This window comes from Herpailurus yagouaroundi, unplaced genomic scaffold (genome assembly GCF_014898765.1).
Source record: "Herpailurus yagouaroundi ecotype Mexico unplaced genomic scaffold, PumYag 139, whole genome shotgun sequence".
In the NCBI taxonomy this organism is placed as follows: domain Eukaryota; kingdom Metazoa; phylum Chordata; class Mammalia; order Carnivora; family Felidae; genus Herpailurus; species Herpailurus yagouaroundi.
Window position 1 is genome coordinate 43,297,480 of NW_024412394.1, and position 26,644 is coordinate 43,324,123.

General features: G+C 38.8%; 2 protein-coding genes across 11 annotated transcripts in view; one reads left to right on the forward strand and one right to left on the reverse strand.

The window, feature by feature from the left end:
- UBE3D (ubiquitin protein ligase E3D) overlaps window positions 1–7,516 on the reverse strand; it is a 244,646-nt gene extending 237,130 nt beyond the window's left edge. For 2 of the 4 annotated variants that reach the window (XM_040474049.1, XM_040474048.1), the window contains exon 1: window positions 4,442–4,628. In XM_040474049.1, the coding sequence (XP_040329983.1) occupies window positions 4,442–4,518 (77 nt within the window). In that variant the 5' untranslated portion in view covers window positions 4,519–4,628. Of the gene's footprint in view, window positions 1–4,441; window positions 4,629–7,378 lie in introns of those variants that run through there. The other 2 variants (XM_040474046.1, XM_040474045.1) reach the window with 2 other exon arrangements.
- DOP1A (DOP1 leucine zipper like protein A) overlaps window positions 6,919–26,644 on the forward strand; it is a 113,733-nt gene continuing 94,007 nt past the window's right edge. For all 7 annotated transcript variants that reach the window (XM_040474034.1, XM_040474033.1, XM_040474038.1 and 4 more), the window contains exon 1: window positions 6,919–7,042. The gene's annotated coding sequence lies outside the window, so the exon portion shown is untranslated. The remainder of the gene's footprint in view (window positions 7,043–26,644) is intronic.

Genomic DNA, 26,644 nt, shown 5'->3' on the forward strand with positions numbered 1-26,644 from the left:
TCTCATTCCGAGTACAAGCTAAAATCCTTTCAACGGCCCATTGAGACCCAGTGCTATACTAGAGAAGGTTGCTGAAATTCCAGGCATTTTGCAAACCAGCTGAAGTCACTTTGGTAGACATCATCCACAGTGAAAGTATCTACATCATAACAATCAGTAAATGCTGCAAATCAGGAAGATTTTTTTGTGTTTGATTGGTTCCCCTGGAAAGCAGGTTTTTAAACATTTACTAGCATACCCCTGTAAAACCATTTGCTACGTGCTCCAGCAGCCCGCCCACCTCTCTCTGAACTAGGCACCCCTCATATTTTCTGTTCTCTTGGAGGGAAATGGTCTTCCAGCAGGTATATAGTTCCAAACTTCTGCCCTTTCAGTTTATTACTCAAGTGCTGCTTTCTCACTTGGAATGTAATCTTTTCTCCCTAACCCTTCATGTTTTATTTTTTTCTACATACTTATCTCCATTTAATATATGATTTGGGGGCTCCTGGGTGGCTCAGTTGGTTAAGTGTCTGACTTTGGCTCACGTCATGATCTCACAGTTCATGGGTTCAAGCCCCGCATTGGACTCTGTGCTGACAGCTCAGAGCCTGGAGCCTACTTTGGATTCTGTGTTTCCTTTTCTCTCTGCCCCTCCCCTGCTTGAACTCTGTTTCTCTCTCTCAAAAGTAAATAAACATCTGTGTGTGTGTGTGTGTTATTTGTTTTGTGTAATTTCTGCTCACCTCTCACCCACTGCCACCATTAGACCGTAAGCTCAATGAAAGCCAAGATATTTTTGCTTTTGCTATTGTCACTGTTCACAGCTGTATACCCAGCACTTAGAACTCGAATTTTTGGCACTAGAATAGGAACTCAGTAAACATCTGTGGACTGAATAAATGAATGGCCAAGATTTATCCCAGGAATGCTAAAATAGCTTAATATAAATAGATTTTTCTTATGCAATTCACAGACGTAAAGATGAAAGGAAAACATATGACTATCACAATACATGCAAAAATCATTACAGAAAAAATAGTATCTTCATGATTAAAACCCATAGTAAACTAGGAATACAAAGGAACTATGCAATCTATCACACAGATTTGCCAAAAGTTTCATCGTACTTAATGATAAAATGCTAGAAACACTTATTTATTTATTATTTTTACGTAGGTTTCCCACCCAGTGTGGAGCCCAACTGGGGGCTTGAACTCACAATCCTAATATCAATACCTGAGCTGAGACTAAGAGTTGGCTGCTTAACTAACTGAGCCACCCACGTGCCTAGAAACACTTAAGATTAGGAACAAGATGGGTGCCTGGCTGGCTCAGTTGGAGGCGCATGCAACTCTTGATCTCGGGGTTGTGAGTTTGAGCCCCATTCTGGGTGCAGAGACTGTAAATAAATAAAACTTAAAAAAAAATCAGGGGTGCTTGGGTGGCTCAGTTGGTTAAGTATCTGACTTTGGCTTAGGTCATGATCTCACAGGTCCTGAGTTCGAGTTTTGCATAGGGTAAGCTCGAGCCCCACTTCAGGTGAACTTGAGCCTTGAAGTTGGAGAGCTTCTCTCTCTGTCCCTCATGAGATTCTCTCTCTCCCCATGCCTCTTGCTCACTTGCAACTCTCTCCAAAATAAGAAAAAAAAAAAAAGATTAGGAATAAGAATAAAACTCAATCATTTACATTAACTGAAAAAGGTTAAAAATTTTCATTAAAATGCAGATTATCGGAACGTATTCAGAAAAACTCTACCCAGCATATGTTTAAAAAAATTTATAAATGGGGTGCCTGGGTGGCTCAGTAGGTTGAGCGTCTGACTCTTGATTTTGGCTTAGGTCATGATCTCATGGTTCATGAGATCAAGCCCCGTGTCATGTCAGGCTCTGTGCTGACAGGGCAGAGCCTGCTTGGAATTCTCTCTCTCCCTCTCTGCCCCTCCCCTGCTCTCTCTCTCTCTCTCTCTCTCTCTCTCTCAAAATAAATTAATAACCATTTAAAAATTTATATGTAAAGACATAGAGTACTAGTGAAAGGATAGAAAGATACATGATGGCAAACAGTACAAATGTTTTCTGACAAAGACATTGAGTAATTTCACTGGGAGAAATGGCAGTCTTTTAAACTAATGATGATAGAAAAACTGGACATCATTACAGGAAAAAAAAAAAAAAGGAAATTTGATTCCTATCTTACTCCAAACACACAAAAATGAATTCCACCTGTCAAACCTAAAACTATGTAACTCCTAGAAAATAAACGCAAGAGGAAAACTTTACCATCTTGAGGTAGGCAAAGATTTCTTAAGACACAAACAAAACTAATCATTAAAGAAAAAAATGCAACAAACTAAACTTCATTGTAATTAAAATTTTCTGTTCCTGAAAAGACACTATTAAGGAAATGAAAAGGTAAGTTACTGATTGGGAACACGCGTTCACATATTCACAAGGGCATAAATGAGAAAGGTCTTATTTCCAGACTATATAAAGAACTCTTTAAATTTAACAAAGAGACAAACAATCTGATTGTTTTCTAATGACAAAAAATTAGAAGACACTTTCCAAAGGAACATGTATGAATGACCAAAAGGCAAATGAAAAGGTGCTCAATACTATTAATCAGGAAAATGCAAATTAAAACGACAATGAGGGGCGCCTGGGTGGCGCAGTCGGTTAAGCGTCCGACTTCAGCCAGGTCACGATCTCGCGGTCCGGGAGTTCGAGCCCCGCGTCAGGCTCTGGGCTGATGGCTCGGAGCCTGGAGCCTGTTTCCGATTCTGTGTCTCCCTCTCTCTCTGCCCCTCCCCCGTTCATGCTCTGTCTCTCTCTGTCCCAAAAATAAATAAACGTTGAAAAAAAAAATTAAAAAAAAAAATAAATAAAACGACAATGAGATAGCATTTTGTACCATTACAGAATTAGGTCATTTCCTAAGAGAAATTAAAATGTCTACCCACTAAAAGACTTATACAACAGTGCTATAGCAACTTTATTCACAATAATCAAGTTCTAGAAAAACACAAAATACCCAGAAATAGAATGGATAAATTATATATCGATACAATAGAAAACTACTCAGTGAGAAAAAAGAATAGGCGACATGTGCAATGGCATAAATCTCAAAACCACTGTTAAAGGAAAGCCAGAAACGAAAAAAGCACATACTGTATGAATCCATTTATATCCAACCATGGCAAAACTAATCCCTGTTAAAGAAAATCAGAAGAGTGGTTGCTTTTGCTTTTACCAGGGGCAAGGTGGTGATAAAGTTCAACAGCCAAAGACTATCGGGGACAAACTAGCAAAGTCAGGTTTCTTCACTTGCTTAAACAAGAGAGAGTAGTAACCCAAGGGAACACTGAAGGGCCTCTTTGATGAGAGGAAGTAGGGAGGTTGTCTTTTGTTTATGTTTTATGTAAGTTTGCGGCTGCTAATAACCCTACAGAGTGGACTGGAACTGGAGAGACTTGTCTGAACTTATGATTTAAGAGGTAGAGGGAGAAACAGAAGAAAAAGAGAAGGGTAATAAATATCATCCCCATTTGACAAGGGAAAAAATTCAGATTAAGCAATTCTGCCCTTGTGAAGAAGCTAGAATTTGAATTCAATTCTCATGCCAAATCCCAAACTGCCACACCTATACTTGGCAAATATAAGGAAAAGAAAGATGGACATCAATCTACTTCAGAGTGGCTCTGTGTAGTAAAAATTTCAGGATTTTAACATCTAATTTACTCTACTTGAAACAGCAGTCACAAGGGAACAATCGAGGGGACCACATACTACCAAACAAGCAAAAAAAAGAGGACATTTCTCCTAAAAGTTTGTTTGTTGTAGTGAATAACGAAGTCAAACGTTTGCTGACTTCTCACTGGAACGCAGAATATGAATGAGCTCCAATAAGAAGCCTGCAACCTTTGTTAGTCGTTCAATGAACGTCTCTGTTTCTGCAGAGAACGCTGTGGACAAAAAACACAAACAAAAACAAAAACAAAAACAAATCCCGAGTTTATTTACAAAATAAGAAGCTCTCACATTGGAACTTATCCTCTAGTGAGGATCCCAAAAAGAAACAGGCACGGCATTTTTTGCACTGCTTGTGGAAAGGCCGGATACTGTTGTATCAGCGATCCTCAAACTTCAGTGTGTATTCTGACTCCTGGAAAGCGTGTTAAAACACAAGTTCTGATTCAGCAGGTCTGGTGTGGGGCTGAGACTGCATTTCTGAAAAGCTCCTGGTGATACCGAGATTACCAGTGAAGGGGGGGGGGGTGTGGGGACTAAAAGCATGAGGGGTGGGAAGAGAAGCTCCACTTTGAGTAATGGGACAGGCTCTGAGCAACTGACAAGGAACTCCAAACCCCGTGCTTTTGAGGCAGGCGGAGGCTCCCGGGCCAGTAGAAACGCAGGCTACTCACGGCACCTCGGAGCCCCACACGCCCAGCGCCGGCCTTACCCCAGGATCAGCAGCGCGCTCCGCAGCTGTGTCCGCACCTCCAGGAACACGGGCGTCCCCGCGGCAGCCGCCGCCATGGCCGGCGCCCGGCCGCAGCTTCTGGCGAAGCGGAGCCACCACGGCCAGGAGCGGCTGCACGTGCGGCGGTGATGGCCGCACGGGCCTCCCAGACCGGATCGCTGGGCGGACGCAGCCCGCCAGCTCACAGCGCCGCCTGCCGGGCGGAGAGCGCGCTACCGCGAGGACTAGACCCGACAACGTGAGCGTTTTCAAATATGGGCCTCGGGTCTGAGTGGTCACAAAGGTGGGCAGGGAGAACCAAACGGTTCTCCCACTCTTCTCCGTGTGGGCGTGGCCAGGTGCGTTAGTCTCCCGAGACAAGATCTTAAAAATCGGAGCCGAGTACACTCCCTTGGCTAGCTTGGGTAGAAATAAGGCTGGAAGAAAGGGAGATGACCGAGGGAGGTGGTATAGAACTGGCACTGACCCCTGGAGGCCTGAGAGCAGATTTCTCCACCCCAAACTTACAATCTGGTTTCGTTTTTTAATAAAGGACAGTATCTTTTTTTATGAACTGTGGTCTGTCCTTTGCTAGCTCTCCTCTGTCTAAGGCAACAAACGTCCGAGATTGATTTGGCATTGCTTCTCGATTTAGACACAGTTGCTCCAAGATGCAAACAGTTGCAAAAATGTAAGAAGTTTTCTGTTACCGATGCAGAAAGGAGTGTGGTTAAATCAAGCGTCATGAATCATAGCATTAACCATTCCTATAACCTTTGAAAACAGGAAGATGAGAATGATCCGCATATACATTTCCACTGCCCATATTTTGTATAAATAAAAACTTATTGGGGCGCCTGGGTGGCGCAGTCAGTTAAGTATCCGACTTCAACCAGGTCACGATCTCACGGTCCGGGAGTTCGAGCCCCGCGTCGGGCTCTGGGCTGATGGCTCAGAGCCCGGAGCCTGTTTCCCTCTCTCTCTTCCCCTCCCCCGTTCATGCTCTGTCTCTCTCTGTCCCAAAAATAAATAAACGTTGAAAAAAAAAAACTTATTCACAGAAGTCATAATCTTATTACAACTAGAAGATAATTTTGGAAAGTTTGACATAGTAAAGAAAACGATCTACTACAATGTAAATACTTAAAATGGGGAAATATTAAAATGTAAAGCTATAGAGGTGGACTTACAATAAGAATTTTAATGTTTATTTTTGAGAGAGAGAATATGAGTGGGGAAGGGGCGGGGGGGGGGTGGGGAGACACAGAATTGGAAGAAGATTCCAGACTCTGAGCTGTCAGCACAGAACCGGAAGCCGGGCTCAAACTCACAAACGGTGATATCATGACCCTGAGAACATGACCTGAGCCGAAGTCTGAAGCTCAACCTCCTGAGCCACCCAGGAGCCCCAGTAAGAATTTTAAAAGCAAGAGGCTGGGGCACCTGGCCGACTTGGTGGATGGAACATGCCACTTTTGATCTCAGGGTTGTAAATTGGAGCACCACATTGGGTGTAGAGATAACTTAAAAATAAAATCTTACAAAAAAAAAAAAAAGCAGAAGCTTTTAGTTCTTAAAAACAGAAACAATGATGTATTTCCGAATATAAATTAAGAAAATCGTGCTTATTGATTGCTTCTTAATTTGAAGATTTTCCAAATAAATAATAAATCCACTTTAGAGATACTATTTTAAGACAGTTTTTCTAAAGTTAAGTATTTGCTGTTTTAAAGCTTATTGTGTTGCTTCACAAATTCCTGTTTTCATCACAATAATTCAAAAGCATGGATGGAGGTAACAATGCAGTTAAAGAATTGTATTTACTACTATTCCACTTCAAATAATGGTGATCATGGGTGATGATTTTAACTCCTAATATCTTCCACCTTTAGTTCTCAAGGCTATTGAGTCTTAAATACAGACACAGTATATTGAAATATTTAAGTCTTAGCACAGCATGTGCTTCATACTTGGCATTTGGTTCTTTTTAAAGATTGCTATATTTCATATATATTCACACATTTATAAAACATAAAATCAGTCCTTTTTTTCTGTGATCCTACGGTTTAGGCAAAACTGCAACTTCCTGGTAGTAACTACATGATTTAGAGAGACATAAACTCAAAATGGTTCCAAATCTGATAACAACTATTTATCTCCTAACTTCACCAGTCTCTAACTTCTTCTGGGCCTCAAGTTCCTCATATGAAATATTGAAGAATAGTTTAAATAGCACTTAAGTAATGGTTTAAATAATATTTAAAAGCTGTTTTCAATTCCTAGCATTCCTGCCAACTCCTCATTAAGATGCCCCTGGTGCTGGAAAGTTGAAAATACCTGCTATTCACTTTCCAGGCCCATCCATCCCCATAGTTGGTGGCCCAACAGTCCGCTCGAGGGCGCTGTGGCGACAGCTAGAGCCGAGAGGCGAAGCACGGACCGGGGGCGGGGATCGAGGGGCCGTCGACGTCGACGCCGGCGTGGGCGCGGGCGCGGTGCACGCTGGGAGCTGTCACTAGGCCCTTCGGCTCCCGGCCTCCGCGTCGTTGCCGCGGTTGCCAGGAGAGCGGCGCCGGCGGGGAGCGGCCGAGCCCACGGCAGGTAACAGCGTCCCCGCCCCCAGCGCGGTCGCGAGGCCGGCTGCCGGCCCTGAGCGGTCTCCTCGGCCTGGCCTGTTCCGGAGCTGCGGGGACGTCCCGCCGGGCAAGCTCTGTGGCGTCGGGGGTGTTGCCGCCTCGGCCCCGCCTGGAGCTTGGAAGCCGGCCGGTCGCCCTCCGGTTTCCGGAGAGGCGCGAGCTGCGCGGGGATCGGCGGGCCGGGGTTGGGCGGAGGCTCGAGGGCGGCCCCAAGGCAGTGGGGCCTCCAGCGCGGGGACCCAGCGGCGCGCAAGGTTGGGGGGGGAGGTCGCACCTGTGCGATAAAGGCGCACGGACTAACCTCTTTGTTGGTGGAATCCAGGCTTCGTGCCTTCTCATTCATCTGGTGGGTTCTTTTAAGATTGAGGAGACACGAATGCCAGCTATAGTTAAGGTTCCATGTGGGGGTTGGAAAGGAGTGCAGAAGTTTTTTAGAGGAAGTCAGGTTAGTCATAAGGAAGTTGTTAACTATTATCACCTTTGATTCTCAAGCCTTTTAAAGTTTCAGCATAACAATAGTTACTTGTTCGGTCTCTTCCATTCTTCACTCCTACCCGGAGGGGGGAGTGGCACACAACGATACTTATTTAAAGCTGAAAGAATTGTGTTTCTGAACACTATAATGTATAGTTCTAAGGAGTTTGAGAACTATATTGTGATAATCTGATTTGGAGACTATGGTTAAAGCAATGAAAACATTTTTTTGATAATTACAAAAAAGATAGGAAACTAAGTGTTTGCCTGACGTAAGCTCAGAATTGTTCAAAGACAGAAATCTCTCAATTTTGATGTTGTTGGCTCCCTTCTACACAGACAGAAGATCTAGTATGTTATCATGGATAGCATATGTTGACATTATGTGCTAAGAAATTCACCATCTCATAACATAATGATTTAGTTGCGCTAAGTTATAACAAGAGTAAACTAAAACCGGTTGTAGTACAAATGCTTTATTTTAGTGATCACTTTAAGCTGCTACTCCAAATGAAATCATTCCCCGTTAGTACCAAACAATGGTAAATTTCCAGGTGGGCCTAGTTATTAAGGAAACCAGGTCTTGAAGGAAGAATTAAAAATGCCTAAGTGAGTACACAAATCAGAAAATGTGACACCATAACCAGAATGTTCAACGTAAATTAAATGTTTGACTATATAGCGTTTAAAGAGTCTTATTTTGTAGTTAAAGTAGTGGAAAGAGCGATGGCCTAGGAATTAAAGATTTTGTTCAAATCCTTTGTTCTCCTAAAGAAATGTTCTCTCTCTAATCAGTTTTGTTATCTGTAAGGTAATTTCATAAGATCAAAATTTTTCAAACTGATGTCTCCCTTTGAACACTCTTCTCAATCCATCAGTAGCCTTACTGCCCCAAAACAGTGTTCCATGGTAAATGATTTAGGGGTGCATTGGTTAAATCAGTTTTAACTTCTGATTTGCTTTTAACTGCAGGATTTCTCAAAACCTTTACTACTATGCTCATATGCATATAAATCTTCGGGGGAAGGTTATCAAAGCATTTTCTAAACTTAACTGGCCAGAAAGCCTATTTTCTCTCTTTTTTTTAATTATTGTCACATTGGCTTCCGTACAACACCCAGTGCTCATCCCAACAAGTGCCCTCTTCAGTGCCCGTCACCCACTTTCCTCTCTCCCCCACTCCCCCATCAACCCTCAGTTTGTTCTCTGTATTTAAGAGTCTCTTGTGGTTTGGCCAACCTGTTAACATTAGAAACATAATTACATAGAATACCAATTTGAAAATTACTGTACAGATCTTCCTCAACTTATAGGGTTGTGTCCCTGTAAACGCATCATAAATTGAAAATATAATTTGAAAATGTGTTTAATACATTTAACGTATGTTAAAAATGCTCAGTGTACAAGGGGCACCTGGGTGTCTCAGTCAGTTAGGCGTCTTTGGCTCAGGTCATGATCTCGCAGTTCGTGGGTTTGAGCCCCCATCAGGTTCTGTGCTGATAGCATGGGAGCCTAGAGCCTGCTTCAGGTTGTGTCTCCCTCTCTCCCTGCCCCTCCCCAGTTGCCCTCTGTCTCTCTCTCTCTCTCTCTCTCTCTCTCTATCAGTATACTTACATTGACCTACAGTTGGGCAAAATTAACACAAAGCACATTTTATTATAAAAGTTTTGAATATCTCATGTAATTTATTGACTACTATGCTAAATGAAAAAGAGAATAATTGTGTGGATAAAGAATGGTTGTAAGTATATCAGTGGTTTGCCATCATGATTGTGTGACTGGGAGCTGTGACTTGCTGCCACTGTGAAAAATTATAAATCAGACTCTAATAAGATGGGACTGCCTATACCTGAGCTGCGTCTTCTTTCAACTCTAAAATTCCCTACGTTGTGCTTTTTATTTAGCTTTCAGTTTAAGCTTTCTGGGGCATGAAGATCTAGTGACAAGTCATTGGTATAACAAAAGGCTTATATTTTCCTTAATAAAATATTAAAGATGCACATAAGTTTCTATGTAATGCTTTAATTTATGGCAGAAGATTATCTTTTTCTGGTCTCTTGATGCTTTTCTTGAATCATAATTCATGTTTTGAATTTAATTTTATGGTTAAGTCATTGATTTTATTAAGAATGGCATTATAAAGTTCCAACAAGACTTGTTGATAATGGCATTTTTTTTTTACTATGATCGAGTTCCCTCGCTAGTCGTGAGTTCTTAAACTATGAAATGTAATAAAAGCCATTGGAAATGCTCTTAATCATTAATAACTAATTTTAAGAGCTTAGATCGTTAGAAAGGGTTCAAGGTTAAAACATAAATTCTAAGGTAGTCTTTTCTGAGTTGCTTACAAACAGGATGTAAGTGTTGAATGCAGTCTTAAGTTATTTTGCTAAATTCTGTCAGGTGTCACTAGCACACAGTGTGGCTACTTTAATCTAACTGATACTTTGTTAGGAATGATTGCTATTAATGTGCTCCTTTGTTTGAGGGGGTCAGGAAGTAAGCCTTAATTCAGGCAAGTAAATTTTCTCTATGAAATGCAACTGTCAAGAAGTAAATAGCTGCAGTTTTTGTTTAATGGCTTACCGGTTTGCTGCTGTTGTTGTTATTTTGTGGGTTTGGTTTGGTGTGTGTGGGTGTGTGTTTTGGGTTTTTTTTTTTTGTTTTTTTTTTTTACAATTTTTTTTTAAGCTGTCTCCACATCAGTGTGGGGCTGGAACTCACAACCCTGAGATGAAGAGTCGCAAACTCTACCTACTGAGTCAGCCAGGTGCACCATAGTTTACAGTTTTTATTGAAAATTTATGATATGAAAAGAAGTACTTTTGATTCCCTTGTCTTTAAATGGTGATGTCCATTTTCTCTGTATTGTATTTACCTATTTACCTCTCCTTCTCCAAGTTATTCCAAGCCTAAAATATCAATGATTTTTTTTTTTTTTTTTTATTGCACAGGTCAAAGACATTGCATCAAATTTAAGAAAAATTTTACATATAAAGTGCATTCATTTTGTGTGTACATTATATACACACCCAGGTAACCAGCACAATCAAGATTTGGAACAGGCCACCACTTAGGCCTGTATTGTTAGGTTTTTGCTTCCTCCAAACACATGCTGTCCCTGTCTTGGCATGTCTACATCATACTACCCTCGCTCCAATGCCACCTTGTCTGTGGATCTTTTTTTTTGATTACCTCATTTTGAAGTAATTCTCTTCTGACTTTCCTGTTAGCATTTATCATTCTTGTCTATCCTTAATGGCAAAACCAATGGCACCTTCATAGTAGGCACTTGTATTTATTTGTTGACCAAATGGTGAGTGTAGTATTTCTCGAACTTCAGTCATTTTTCTATCTTCAGAACTTTGGCCATATCTGCATACTTCCTGTATACTTATTTTCTTTGTATGCATGTAGTTATTAACATAATTTTAAAGAAAACTTGAAATAACCACCATAAATAGAAAGTAGGGGTGTGTCTGGGTGACTCAGTTAAGCATCCGACTTCGGCTCAGGTCATGATCTCCCAGTTTGTGAGTTCAAGCCCCGCATCAGGCTCTGTGCAGAGCCTGCTTTGAGTTCGGTGTCTCCCTCTCTCTCTGCCCCTGCCTCACCCCTGCTCACCCTCTGTCTTTCTCAAAAGTAAATAAACATTTAAAAATTTTTGGGGCGCCTGGGTGGCGCAGTCGGTTAAGCGTCCGACTTCAGCCAGGTCACGATCTCGCGGTCCGTGAGTTCGAGCCCCACGTCGGGCTCTGGGCTGATGGCTCAGGGCCTGGAGCCTGTTTCGGATTCTGTGTCTCCTTCTCTCTCTGCCCCTCCCCCGTTCATGCTCTTTCTCTCTCTGTCCCAAAAATAAATAAACGTTGAAAAAAAAAATTAAAAAAAAATTTTTAAATAAAAGGTAGGTATCGCTTGCCATAAACAGAAGGTAGACATAAAGATGAAAATAATGGAAACAAAAGTGTTGTTAAATTCTAGAAAGTATTGGCCATTGAACACTGTTCTTTGTTTAAAGGAGAGATAAGCAAGAATTAGAGGTGTTGATAACATTCTGCCATCAATCTGAGAACTTCCTGATGCAGTCAGGAACTGCAAGAGAATGAAGAGGGAATAAATCCCTCACTGATTCAGTGTCAGCCCATTACTTGGACCCCATAAAATCATCTCACATCTGATTGGTGCCCAAAATTTGGGGAGATAATGGATTCATCAGGGCCTGAATTCTTTAGAATTTCATCTGTGGAAGAATTTGGAAATAGAGCCTCAATTGCAGATTGAAAGGTGTACTAGAGTTTGAGTTAACTTCAAAAAATAATTTAAAAATTTATGATCATTACTGAATTAGGTAAGTTTCTATTTTTTTCCAAAAAATGTCTTTAATGTTACTAATGTTACTTTTATAGATAAAACATCCACCTTTTTAAACTAGTACCTTAGCTGTAAGATAAACCTTTGAATATAAAGAAATAAATCTAAATCTAAAAGTCAGTGATAGCCTTTAAATGACAAAGTGATGAGTGTTGATTCACGAGTGATGAAATGATACTATGTTTATCTGGCAATAGCTCCTATAAGCATGGATGAGGTAATAAACTTAATATAATACCTTCTTCACTTCTTCCTCTCTTCGCTTTTTAAGTTTGAGCTAGATTTTAGTATTTCCATCCCACGGAAGACATTTCTAGACTTTTTTTTCTTCTGAGGCAATGAAAAATTCTCCTCTCTTATGGAAAGAGTTTAATGTGAACAGACAGAAAAATAAATTCCCTACTCTTGTTCTGTAAAATACATCCTGTATTTCAACTTGCTGTGGTTATTTTTAGGCTTACATTGGTATTATGAGCTTCATGTTTAAGTTACCATTATTTTGTGTTCACAAACCAAGAGTTCGGGTAAATAGATCATTTAGTTTGGTGTTACTGATTTCCAAAAGCCAATTTACCTGAATGGTAACACTTAGTTTATCAGTATACACAATAATTTGCTACTCAACCAGAGGTCACATTGCTGTTAATCTCAGGTTCTGGGATACAACCTCCATTTGGAAGTAAGAAAAGAGCCCTTTGGATGAATAGTCTTTATTTCATAAAAGAGATTTCACCCGAACAAGTAGTTTATTTCCTATGTCTCTACTAGAAAATCAGTATAGAAGCAATGCAGATAAACTCTTAGCACTTGAAAGTAATACTGACTATAATCAGAAGAACTATAAAAGCACAGCAGTCCTTTAAATTATACAGGTAAATAACCTTATGTTTCCATTTGCTTTTGTTTGTGCTGTATCAGCTACTTGAAACTCTTAGGATATGTGTTATGATCAATCAAATTTTCCAAATAGCTGGAACTCTTGTTTATTATATACCACAAATGCCATCCCAGTCTGCTATGATACTTTCTGCTTGTCTTCAGCATGATGCACTTTGCCCAGTGGCTTTTCGTATACACTTAACACATGTCCTACAATATCTTGATTTTAAAATTTCCTGGACAGTTTTTCTCCTGAGGAAAAATATAGAATGTAGTACTTGCTTTCAAGTTAGTGTCTGTCATTTTGGAAGAAAAATAAATATTAAGCGACTTCTATTTTGTATACCAGCAATTCCATAAATGTTACCACCAGTTGATCAGGAGTCTACTCTTAAGCCTGAGTGAGGGGTTCTAGCAACACGATTATTTTTTTCTTTTGTTTTATTTATTTTTTGAGAGAGTGTGCACACGTGTGCAAGCTGGGAGGGGCAGAAAGCAAGGGGGACGGAGGATCAAGCAGGCTCTGCACTGACAGCAGGGAGCCCAGTGTGGGGCTCAAACTCAGGAACCATGAAATCATGACCTGAGCTGAAGTCAGGCACTTAACAGACTGAGCCACCCAGGTGCCCCCAAGATGATTATTTTTATGGCACCTGTCATTTTATTAGAAGGTGTCCCAAGCATCCCTGATGTTAGTGATTTGAGGTTGTGTGTTAGTTTTATGTGATGCAATAACTACTGTTTTTATTACATCTTTTAAGTTATAGAGCATGGATTGTTGATGGATTCCTTCACTTTGCCAAAGGTTTTTATTTTGATGTAGTCCCAGTATTTTCTTTCCATTGCCAGTAGAAACACATCTAGAAAAATGTTGCGTGTCCAGTGTCAGAAATTACTACCTGTGTTCTCTTCTAGGATTTTTATGGTTTTAGGTCTTTAGTCCATTTTATTTTTGTGTATGGTATTAGAAAGTGGTCCAGTTTCATTCTCTTACATATAGTTATCACGTTTTCCCAGCACCATTTATTGAAGAAACCTTCCCTCATTGTCTATTCGTGCCTGTTTTGGTACAGATTAATTAACCATATAAACATGGGTTTAATTCTGGGCTCTCTGTTCTGTTTCATTGATCTATGTGTCTGTTTTTATGCCAGTACTGTACTGTTTTTATTACTAGAGCTTTGCAGTATATCTTGAAATTTAGAATTGTGATACCTCCAACTTTATATCAGTAAGGGGTTAATATCCAAAATATATAAAGAATTATACAACTCAACACCAAAAAAAACCCATACAATCCAATGACAAAACGGTCAGAAGATCTGAATAGATTGTTGTTCAAAGAAGACGTACACATGGGCAACAGACACATGAAAAGATGCTCAACATCAGTCATCAGGGAAACACAAATCAAAACCACAATGAGGTATCACCTTACACCTGCCAGAATGGCTAAAATAAAAAAGACAAATAATCACTGTTGGTGAGGATGTGGGAAAAAAGGAATCCCTGTGTACTATTGGTGGGAATGCATATGGGTATAACCACTGTGGAAAACAGTGTGGAGGTCTCTCAAAAATTAAAAACACAAATACCATATGATCTAGTAATTACACTACTGTGTATTTACCAAACAAATGAAAACACTAACTTGAAAAGATAAATGCACCCTATGTTTATTGCAGCATTTTTTATAACAGTCAAGATATGGAAGCATCCTAAGTCCACTGATCATTGGATAAGGAAGATGTGGTGCATAATACACACACGATGGAAAATTATGTGGACTTTGTCTTTTTGCACAACATGGATAGACCATTGTGCTAAGTGAAGTAAGTCAGGGTGAAAAAGATAAATATCCTATGATTTCACTCATGTGGAATCAAAAGAAACAAATGAGCAAGCAAACAAAAACCAGAATCAGACCTACAGAGAACTGATGGTTGCAGGAGGGGCGGGGGTGGGAGAATGGTAAAATAGGTAAAGGGGAGTGGAGATGTAGGCTTCCAGTTGTGGAATGAACAAATCACTGGAATAAAAGGCACACCATGAGGAATATAGTCAATGATATTGTAGCAGTGTTGTGTGATGACAGGTGGTGGCTACATTTGTGGTCAGCACACCGTAATGTGTAAACTTGTCAAATACCTGAAACTAATGTAACATTGTGTGTCAGCTGTACTTAAATTGTTTTGGGGTGCCTGGGTGGCTCGGTAGGTTAGGCGACTGACTTCAGCTCAGGTCATACCTTGCAGTCTGTGGGTTCAGGCCCTGCATTGGGCTCTGTGCTGACAGTTCAGATCCTGGAAGCTGCTTCAGATTCTGTGTCTCCCTGTCTCTCTGCCCCTTCCTCGCTCGCACTCTGTCTCTCTCAAAAAGAAATAAACATTAAAAAATTTTTTTAATTGTTTGAAATAAAAGAGGAAAATATTTTGAGAATAAACTTTTTAGTCATCTATGGCAGCACAGATTATCCCAAAACATAGTGACTTAAAACAATAAAACCTCTCAGTTTCTGTTAGAAGGATTTGAGGGAGCAGTTTGGCTGTGAGGTTCTGACTTCAGTTTTGTGAGGTTGCAGTCAGATGTTGGCCTGAACTGCTGTCATCTTTAGGTTTGATTGGGGTTGGAGAAACCCTTTCCAAAGTGGGTCACTCACATACTAGCAAGTTGTTGCAGGCTGTTGAAGGGAGGCCCGAGTTTCTCTCTGGAGGGCAACTTGAAGTGTCCTTATCACATAAGGCTAGGTTGCCCCAGAGTGAGTGATCCAAGAGATATCACATAGACCAGCAGTGATTTTGTGTAAGAGGTGTGACTATATAACAGTATGAATATCAGGAGTTGAGGATCATTGGAGGTCATCCTGGAAGCTAGCTACCACACGAATGTATAAAGAATTACAGCTCAGCAACAAAAAGACAACCAATTAAACGAGGAAAGACTTACATAGACATTTCTCCAAAGATTATATACAAATGGCCAAAGCATATGAAAAGGTTTTCAGCATCATTGATATTAGAGAAATGCAAGTCAAAGCTGTGTTGAGATACCACCTCACACCCATTTGAATGGCTACTATCAAAAAACTGAAGCGTGTTGGCAAGGATGTGGAGAAATTAGAAGCCTTCTGCAATGTTGGTAGAAATGTAAAATGGGCAATCCCTATCAAAATAACACCAACATTCTTCACAGAGCTAGAACAAACAATCCTAACATTTGTATGGAACCAGAAAGACCCCAAATAGCTAATGCAATCCTCCAAAAGAAAACCAAAGCTGAAGGCATCCCAATTCTGGGACCTCAAGCTGTATTACAAAGCTCTAATCATCAAGACAGTATGGTACTGGCACAAAAACAGATACATAGACCAATGGACTAGAGAACCCAGAAATGGACCCACAGATGCATGGCCAACTAATCTTTGACAAAGCAAGAAAGAGTATCTGATGGAAAAAAGACAGTCTCTTTAGTAAATGGTGCTGGGAGAACTGGACAGCAACGTGTGAAGAATGAACCTGGGCCATTGTCTTACACCGTACACAAAAATAAACTCAAAACAGGTGAAAGACCTAAATGTAAGATAGCCATCAAGATCCTAGAGGAGAAAGCAGGCAACAACCTCTCTGACCTTGGCTGCAGCAACTTCTTACTTGACATGTCTCTGGAGGCAAGAGAAATAAAAGCAAAAATGAACTATTGGGACCTCATCAAGATAAAAAGCTCCTGCACAAGCAAAGGAAACTGTCAACAAAACTAAAAGGCAACTGACAGAAAGGGAGAAGATATTTGCAAATGACATTTCAGATAAAGGGTTAGTATCCAAAAATTTATAAAGAACTTATCAACCTCAACACCCAAAAAACAAATAATCCAGTAAAGAAATTGGCAAAAGACACTAATAGACACTTTTCTAAAGAAGATATCCAGATGGCTAAACATGGAAAAATGTTCAACATCACTCATCATCAGGGAAATACAAATCAAAACCACAATGAGATACCACCTTACACCATCAGAATGGCTAACATTAACAACTCAGGCAACAACAGATGTTGGCGAGGATGCAGAGAAAGAGGAACCCTTTTGCACTGCTGGTGGGAATACAAACTGGTGCGGCCACTCTGGAGAACAGTATGGAGGTTCCTCAAGCAATTAAAAATAGAACTACCCTTCAACCCAGCATTTGCACTACTAGACATTTTATCCAAAGGATACAGGAGTGCTCATTCGAAGGAACACATGCACACCAGTGTTTACAGCAGCACTATCGACAATAGCCAAAGTATGGAAAGAGTCCAAGTGTCCGTCGACTGGTGAATGGATAAAGATGTGGTGTGTATGTGTGTGTGTATATATACAAATATACATAATGGGATGTTACTCGGCAATCAAAAAGAATGAAGTCTTGCCATTTGCGGAACATGGATGGAACTAGAGTGTATTATGCTAAGCGAAGTAAGTCAGAGAAACAAGTATCACATGATTTCACTCATGTGGAATTTAAGATACAATACAGATGAACATAAGGAAAGGGAAGCAAAAGTAATATAAAAACAGAGAGGGAGACAAACCTTAAGAGACTCAAAAACAATAAACTGAGGATTGCTAGCAGGGTGTTGGGTGGGGGCATGAGCTAAATGGGTGAGGGGCATTAAGGAGTATACTTGGGATGAGCACTGGGTGTTATATGTAAGTGATGAATCACTAAATTCTATTTGTGAAATTATTATTACACTATATGTTAACTAACTTGGATTTAAGTTTAAAAATGAGTAAAATACAATGACTTTGAAGGAAAAAAATGTAAAGTGGTACAGCTGCTATGGAAAACAGTATGGTGGTTCCTCTTAAAAACAGAACTGCCATATGGTCCAGCATTCCCACTTCTGAGTATGTATTCAAAAGAATTGAAAACAGGATCCTGAAGAGATATTTGCACACTCAAGTTCACAGCAGCACTACTCACAATAGCGTAGAGGTAGAAACAAGGTAAATGTCTCTGAACAGGTGAATAGATAAATATATATCTACATGGAATATTATTTAACAAAAAGGAAGGAAATCCTCTCACATGCTACAACATGGATGAACCTTAAGGATGTTATGTTAGGTGAAATAAACCAGTCACAAAAAAGACAAAATACTTTATGGTTCCCCTTACATGAAGTATCTGAAGTAGTCAGATTAGTTAGAAGTAGAAAGTAAAATGGTGGTTGCCAGAAGCTGGGGAAGAGGGAAAAGAAGAGTTGATTTTCAATGTGTATAAAGTTTCAGTTTTGCAAAACGAAAATATTCTGGAAGTAAATTGCACAATGTGAATACACTTAACACTATACACTTAAAAATGGTTAATTTTGTATGTTTTTACTGCAACTGAAAAAAGATAAATGACATGAAACTTTTAGCAACATGAAGCATATATGCATTTTAAAATGCTAGGGGATCCTGGGTGGTCAGTCATTTAAGTGTCCAGCTCTTGATTTTGGCTTAGGTCATGATCTCAGGGTTGTAAGATCAAGCCTTGTGCTGTTGACGCAGAGCCTGCTTGAGATTCTGTCTCTCCCTCTCTCTCTGCCCCTCCCCTGCTTGTGTGCTCTCTCTCTCTCAAGATAGATAAAATAGACATTTTTTTAAAAATGCTATTCTGTAATGAAAGCCATGTTTCTAAATATTGGAGAAGGGGCTGATTAAAGAATGAGCCTAAAGGGGTTGAATCAGAAGATGTACTCGCTCAGTTGGTAGAATATGCAACTGTTGATTTTACGGTCATGAGTTCAAGCCCCATCTTGGGCATAAAGCTTACTTTAAAAAAAAAAAAAAAAGAAGAAGAAGATATCATACAGAGTCATAGCATTTTGAATATAGTTTGATAGGAAAATTTGAAATGATGAAAGAGAGAATGGGGCATACCCAGAAAAGAAAGAGCACATACAAAGGCCCTGAGGTAGGAGGTGGCAGCAAGTTTTGTACAGTTGGCTAGTGGTAAAAAAAAAAAAAAAATATATATATATATATATATATATGCAATGATGCTTGTTAAAGATGGTAAGGCCAACTTCATTAAGGATCATCATGATAGATATAGGGACCACTGCAATGGGGTTTGGCAGTGGAGGAGAGAAATTGGTCTCTACTCTGAATACAGCATGGGCAAGTGTTGGTTTGTAACCTCCTCAGAACCTATATCTAAAATCTGAAACCCAACCCTGTCTATAGAGGGAAGGGAGAGAACAAAGAGGGCAACCATTCCAGATTTGTAAGTGGCAAGTTTAATAAGTGAGGGAATTTACATATAGGGCTTGTCTTGGGTGGCCTTAAAACAAGTAGATCTCCACACTCACTCACCTGCCAGAATCTTAAAAATTTATATAGAGACCTTAACTGGGTTTGGTCACGTACCCAGTTCAGGTAGCCTCCACACCATATTTCTGTCTCAAGGCTGTATGCTTAGATGAGCTTCTGGAAGCAGGAAAGGCAAACAGAACACACATCCTAAGGACAGGAGAGGAAGTGGGTGCTTTATAAAAAAATTTCTAATTTAGAACATGCCCCTAATCCAACATGGATCTTCACATCAGTCTTGGGCATCCTTAATTTAAGGGCAACCTCACCTATAATTCTATTTGGAGATGTACAACCCATCCTGCAATACCTTTCCAGGATTAATCCCACTTGAGACTATATTTTTACTTTTTTTGAAATTGTTTTCTCAGGGGAGTAGATTGTGTTTCTGTACATACTGAGTAGAATGCCCCTTTCACTGTGGTCATTTATTGGAATAGAATCACTGTTTTACATATGACCAGACAAAACCCTTTAATATTAGAATTTATAGTTATTTTGCCTTATACTTTAACCTACACACTTTCAGTATTGAGCAGTGACATAGGTTTGGGGTATTCAGTGTTCAGCTCTGGTCCTTGTCCTTAAGCCAACATCTAGAAGGAACGACAGAAATGTATGTACTTACATTATTATGGTGTTTTTATATATTTTGAGAGAGGGTGCGCAAAGTGAGGGAAGAAGCAGAGAGAGAGGGAAGAGAGAATTCTGTGCCATCAGCACAGAGCCCAATGTAGGGCTCGATCCCATGAACCATGAGATCGTGACCTGAGCTGAAATGAAGAGTTGGATGCTTAACCAGCTGAGCCACCCAGGTGCTGCTATTATGATGTAAGAAAATAAGTGGAATAGGAAAAGAACAGGGTCTAAAAACTGGATAAAGAGTCAAGAGAAGCTATATAATCTGAACAGGTTTTTGCAAAATTGGGTAAGAGAGGAGAGGTAGGATAGGTCAGGCAGAAGAATTAAGAGTTGTGGGGAAAAGTTCAAAAAGATAATGATTATGAACCAGGCCCAGTGGTCAGCCTGCCAGAGTTCTTCCCAGTTCCTCCTCTTAACTCTGTGTGAAATATCAAACACCAGAATGTTCATATGTACATGGCTGTGTGAGCAAACCTGAAGATTACATGAGATAATTTGTGTAAAAGGCTTAGCATGGTACCTACCACAGAGTGATTACAAAGTCAGTGTGAGCTGCTGTCAGATCATCATCATCATCTTGAATAATGTATGGGCAGTGCTTACTTGGCTGCTATGCTTTGGGAGCAGGATGTTATCTTTAACTCAAGGGCATATGTTTAGTTTCATTATTATACCTATTAACTAATTGATCCTTAAGAAAGAATCCTAGCTACCTATTAACGGATTATTTTAGGTTGTAATACGTGCTCACACTGTTCTATTTTCTAAATTACTTTTCTTCATGATGCTTATGTGTCACACAAAATCAGCGATTAAAGCTAGAAGGAATCTTTAGTTATAATTTTTATAGAATTCAAACTGTTTCTAACAGATGGATAATTTTTTATATGTTGATTAATTTTACTCTCTTTTTTCCAAGTAAATAAAATTTGCTGTTTGTCATCTTGGCAGAATTATGAGATTTTTGATTTTTCATATCTTGGGTTTTATTTTTATGATTTTCATTGAGATTAAAAGTGAAAATATAAATATCTAATTGTCAGAATTTTCTTCAACTAGAGATTTGCATCTAATTGATTTTAAAAGATTTGACCTCTAGGAGTATCATATTTAATGGATTTCCTTTTCAGTCCTAGAAAAGGACATTCTAGAGTGACATTGTCCACATTTAAGTAGTTACACTAAATAAGGATGCTAAAACTGAGCTAATATTTTAAAATGTAACTAGATAGAGCACATTTTTAATAGGTGTTTTTGTGAGAATCTTCCAATTTTTTAAAGTACTATTAAGTACTTTAATATGACCATATGAATATAATCTGTTTGAAGGGAATGAGGTCAAGTGTGACTGTAGTGTTTAAAAAATAGAACTGTAGCTTTGCTCTTTTCTCCAGATTTCTCAGGAAACAAAAAAAGCAAATGGTTTGTGAGCAGTGTTTACATTTATAGATTCATTTATTCAAAACCTATTTGAGGGCCTACTTGTAGGGGCTGCTCATACAAGTCCAATAAGGCTTCTAACTTCATGGCATTTGAATTGCAATAAGGGAATGTAGATTTAAAAAACAAGCAAATAATAGGAAATTTCAGTCCGAAATAGTGCTAGGAAGGAAATAATATGATATTCTAGAATAGATGTTCAGATTGTGGGCTTGGCGTAGGCCACTTGAGATCGACTGTTCAAAAAAGGCTTTTCTGAGGGTTTGATATTACTTGGAGGATGGGAAGGAATTTGTCACAGAGTTGACCTTTGAGCTTTTGGGTGCAGAGAATAGCAAATACAAAACGCCCTACAGTGCAAAAAATGTTGGTGTATTTAGTGTGGATATTCCCATAATGACTTAATAGGATTTTAAAAGATCTATAGCTTCTCTGTGGAGGATAGATTATAAGGGTTTAAGAATAGAAGCAGACCTTAACCAGGATAATAGAAAATGAAAAGTGACGTTTTGTATACGTTTAGGATATGTTTGTTAACAAATGCTGTTTGAAACTATAGGACTAGAGGAGATAACTCTAGAGAAGAGGTGAGAGTTCCTGATTGAGCCTGGAAGTAGTTCAACATTTACAAAATAATAATAAAGTGAAATTTGAATAGGGGCAGCTGGGTGGCTCAGTTGGTTAAGTGTCCAACTTCGGCTTACGTCATGATCTCAGGGTTTATGGGCTGGAGCCTGCTTCCGATTCTGTGTCCCCTGACTCTCTGCTCCTTCCCTACTCACACTCTCTCTCTTTCTCAAAAATAAACATTAAAAAAAATTTTTTTTAATACAATTTGAATACAGAAGAGGTGCTGACACAGATTGGAGAAGACTGGTTAGAGAAGTCAGAACATCCCTTGAAAATGAAGAGTCCTGGTCGCCAAAAACTAGGTATTGAATACTCAGGAGAAATTAAGATGAGGGGCTGGAGAAATGACCATTGACTTTGTCTAAAGCAGTTTACTGGTGACTCTTACATGGGTGGTTTCCCTGCAGATCAGTGTCATAAGACATTTTTGAGTAGGCCAAAGAGTGAAGAGATAAGGAAATGATGAGTATAGGAAAATCTTTCAGAAAGTTTTGTAATGAGGGAGGACAGAGAAATGGGTTGATAGCCAAAAAGTCTGTGAGAGTCAAGAGGAAGCTATGGCTTTTAGTTTCTCACTGTGGGAGATTCCAGGCCTTTGTCTATAGGCTGATGGAGAATGATCCTGCACAGGAAGAGAAATTGGTGCTGAAGAAGAGTAAACCAATAAGGCACTTAAGGGAAATTCTTGAGAGGTAACAGGAGATGGGATCCAGAGCAAAAGAGTGGGTCTTTGATGGAGGAAGGTCCTTTGTTCCTCAGAACAGGAGGGAAAGTAGAGAGTATGGATATAAGTGGAGATAGATTTGCAGATTTGTTGAAGGGACTATAAGCATTCTTTTTGCTTCTGTTTTCTTAGTTAAATTGGAAGTTGGGTCTTTAGCAACAATGGAGGGATGTGGTATTAGATTTTTGAAAAGAGTAGAAGGTATGAATAATTGTGTCAGGCAAGTAAATTTACTAAGGAAACAGTGGATTAGAACAGTGTTGAACTCCTGTTTGAGGTTTGTTTCTCAATTTAAAACGCAGTCAGCCTATGGTTGTATGATTTTTCTTCAGCAGTGTTCAATTGTTTGGGCTCACGCATGGAAAAAGTAGATAATAGAGTTCAACTAAGATTGGGATTTTGTCAGGTAAGTTTGAAGGGAGTATGGAAACTTTACTCCCTGGCCCTGAAGTCAGATGGATATAAAAGAGGAATGAAGAGTAGTGGTTAAGAGTTAGAACTCTAAAGCTAGACTGTTTATGTCTAAATCTCTGACTCTATCGTTTTTACTAAACATATCGTATCACATAATAGTTCTATGCCTCAGTCTCTTTATCTGTAAGTGTGGACCATAATAATGTTTACTTCGTAGGATTAAATTAACATATGCAAAACATTTGAGTGGTGCCTGGCACATAGTAAGCCACAATATAAGGTTAGCTAAGGTGTTCCTACCTCTGCTGCATCAGAGGAGGTCTTATCCTGAGAAGGTAGTTAGGACCAGAAGGCAGCCAGACATGCAGAGAAAAGCTGAAGATCTGTTGATCACATATTTGGAGTTTCTTAGAGTGTGTACCATTTGAAGGTTTGAGATTGGGTCAAATGAGGCGACATACAGATCATTAGGGTTCTTGTGGGTACTTAAACCGATTAATGAAATACCTGGTAGGTGTTTTCTTCCTCCCAGGAAGTTTCCAATTTTCTGGAATAACTAGCTTTATGAGTTGATTAAATAAACTATTCACTAAAGAGTATTAGTGTGTCAGTATTGAAACCCAGAACTTTTGACCAAAATGAGATAAATTTGTTAATAATTGTCTTATTTGTTAGATTGTAATAGTTACCAAATAATTTTTAATTTAGGCAAAACAGTTTGGAAAGAATGTCTACTATATATCTATATAGCAGTTTTTAAAGTACTTTTTCATTCATAATCAACAAGTAAAGTTTTTCCCCCTGAATTACACGGCGCTTTCAGAATGTATTCATTTACGTACCTGGAATGTGATAAAACTCTTGGACAATCCCCAGATATATCTGTAGAATTGGCTAATACTGAATAGTTCTTTGTCTCTTCAGCCCTCCCCCAAACTTTTCATGGCAAAGGAGAGGGGGAAGCCAGGAGCTCAGCTAGTAATAAGCAAATCAGCCAAAGTATCCTTGTGCGGTTGTTTTGTGAAATTAGGTCTACTCATTTTTTATAACGATTTAAACAAAATTTTTTAAGATTCAGATGGTCTGTTGGAATGTTTTGTTTCTTGAATACAGCCTTATCACCCTGTAATGTGTGAAAACATAAATATATATACTTCCCTGATAATTTTCATAAGCTTTAATTTGCCTAGAGAATCTATGCCTTCTTTTTTAAACAGCTATTTTGTTTCATTTTTATATTTGAATGAGACAAAAACACTGCACTAAATCATGCTTTATGACAATTCAGGTCCAGTTTATATGAGTTGTAAGTTTGAAAGAATAGCTGAATTGTCAGGTGATACGATTACAGATTAAGGTCAAAAACCTACTTGTTAGCAGCTCCTGAAAGAAAAAAGAAATTTTATTAAGTGTAACTTTATTTTTTCAGTGTTATATTAGTTACAGGTGTACAATATAGTGATTCAGCAATTCCATATCGAAAGAAAAATTATAAATGCCATTCTGACTTTACCTGTATCACTTTAAGAACAAACCACAATTTTTATTTTTATTTAGTGATTTTTACTTTTTCAAGTTTCCTAGTTATATTAAATAGGTATTGTACTACCGGGAATAGGTTTTGGGCTTTGTTTTTTGGTTTTTGTTTTTAATTTCAAACAAACAAAAAACCACCTCATTTGATAGAGGTGGTAGAATTGGTAGGTTTCTTGTTTAGGGTGATATAAATGTTCTCTATGTTAGAGAACATTTCTCTGGTGAGAAATCTTGGTTGTGGTGATGGTTTTATGGGTGTGTACATTAGTCAGAACTTAGAAGGTATGTTAAATATGTGCAGTTCAATAAAAATAGTAAAAAAAAAATTCCACACATTTGGCAATGACACATTTTTTTAAAGTATTTATTTTTGAGAGAGTGTATGTAAGCAGGGGAGATGCAGGGAGAGAGGAGGACAGAGGATCTGAAGTGGGTTCCCTGCTGATAACAGAGTTCAAACCCAAAACCTTGAGATCATGACCTGAACTGAAATCAAGAGTCTGATGCTTAACCAACTGAGCCACCCAGGCACCCTGGCAATGACACATTTTAATTTGCATTCATGAGACAACTGGATATAATTTAGTCAGAGTCTTCAGTTTTCCATTTTACTACCAATAAGTTCAGAGCCATATCTGGCTCTTAATTACAATTCACTAGTCCTTATAATTTGCATACTTGCTTCCTAGTACTTTTTTATTTTTATTGGTGATAATGGTAGCAATAAGTTTTTAGAGCATTTTCTATGTGCCAGGCACTCTGATAAGTTTAATATGTTCTTTATCTGATCTTGGCAACCATTGAGTTGGGTATTATCATCTTGGTTTATAAAAGAGGAAACTGAAGTTTGGCGTTTTGCCCAAGGTCCTACAGCTAAGTGTTAAGTAGGATTTGGATTCTCAGCTGTCTTGATTTTAATTCCTGTGCTTGGAGAGACTGCTGCCTATTGCCTATCTTTTTGTGGGCTGGCGGGTTCTACAAAACACTGTTTTGTTGTTAAATATATGCATTTCTTATGAAGTGAAACTACATTTCTGAAGAAGAGGCAGTGTATAAAGTTTCCTTGATCCAATATGAGAAAAGATGTATTCGCATTATGATCTAAGTCATTGGTGTTCAAAGTGTGATTTGTGAGCCATTCACAAATTCTTTGTTAAGAAAACTTGAAATAAGCACAGATGAAAGTAAGCATTTAGACATTTTTATAGCAATTTTATATTCCTACAACAACTATGTACATGATTTATATCAGTCACCAGTGGATTAGGGTAAAACTGGTTCTTTGAAAAGAGCTTTGGAAAGTACTGATCTAAGCCACTTTGAAATAAAATATGGAAAAAAAATACTTGAGAGCTGGAATTTGCATTTATCATATATTGGATTAAAAATTCAAAAGTGATACATCCCTAGACTTCTTCTGATATGCCATAAGTGATTTTATTTTCATTAAAAATAGTTGAAGAAGCAGAACCTAATTTCTAGTCCCAGGATCTGGCAATCTTTTCACACAAAAATACCATAACTCCCTGCTGATGAAACTTCTACAAAATGTTCTGTCTCATTTCTCAGCTGTTTGTGTAAGATTTGGTTTTTCATGTTCTACCTAGTGTTATATGTATCTATACTGTATGAACTCTTTTTAGTTATATTTAAGTGTTTAGACAACTTTTAGCAAAATAAAAAAGAAAAAATCAAATTTCTTACCTGACTGAACTTTTTTTTTAGCTGCAAACACATTAAAGAGTTCTAAGCTCCACAAACTTAGCTGGTCATTACTGGTTAGTTTTTTTATACTGAATAAAAAAAAAAGTATGTCTGCAGAATATGCCAATTGAGGTAATATTGCTTCACAATTACATCATTACTCTGATTACAGTTAATATGCTGGGAGTTCAAGGAAGAGATCTGGCAAGAGATAGAAATTTGGGAGTTGTCAGAAGATAGAAGGAGTATTAATTAGGTTCCTAGAAGGAAGCAGGATTTACTTAGATGCTTGAAATGAAGAGATTTTGATAGAGACCACTCATAAGCTTGCAGGCAGAGTTTAGGGAGAAAACGGCCTGTTGTCACACACACACACACACACACACACACACACACACACACACACACACA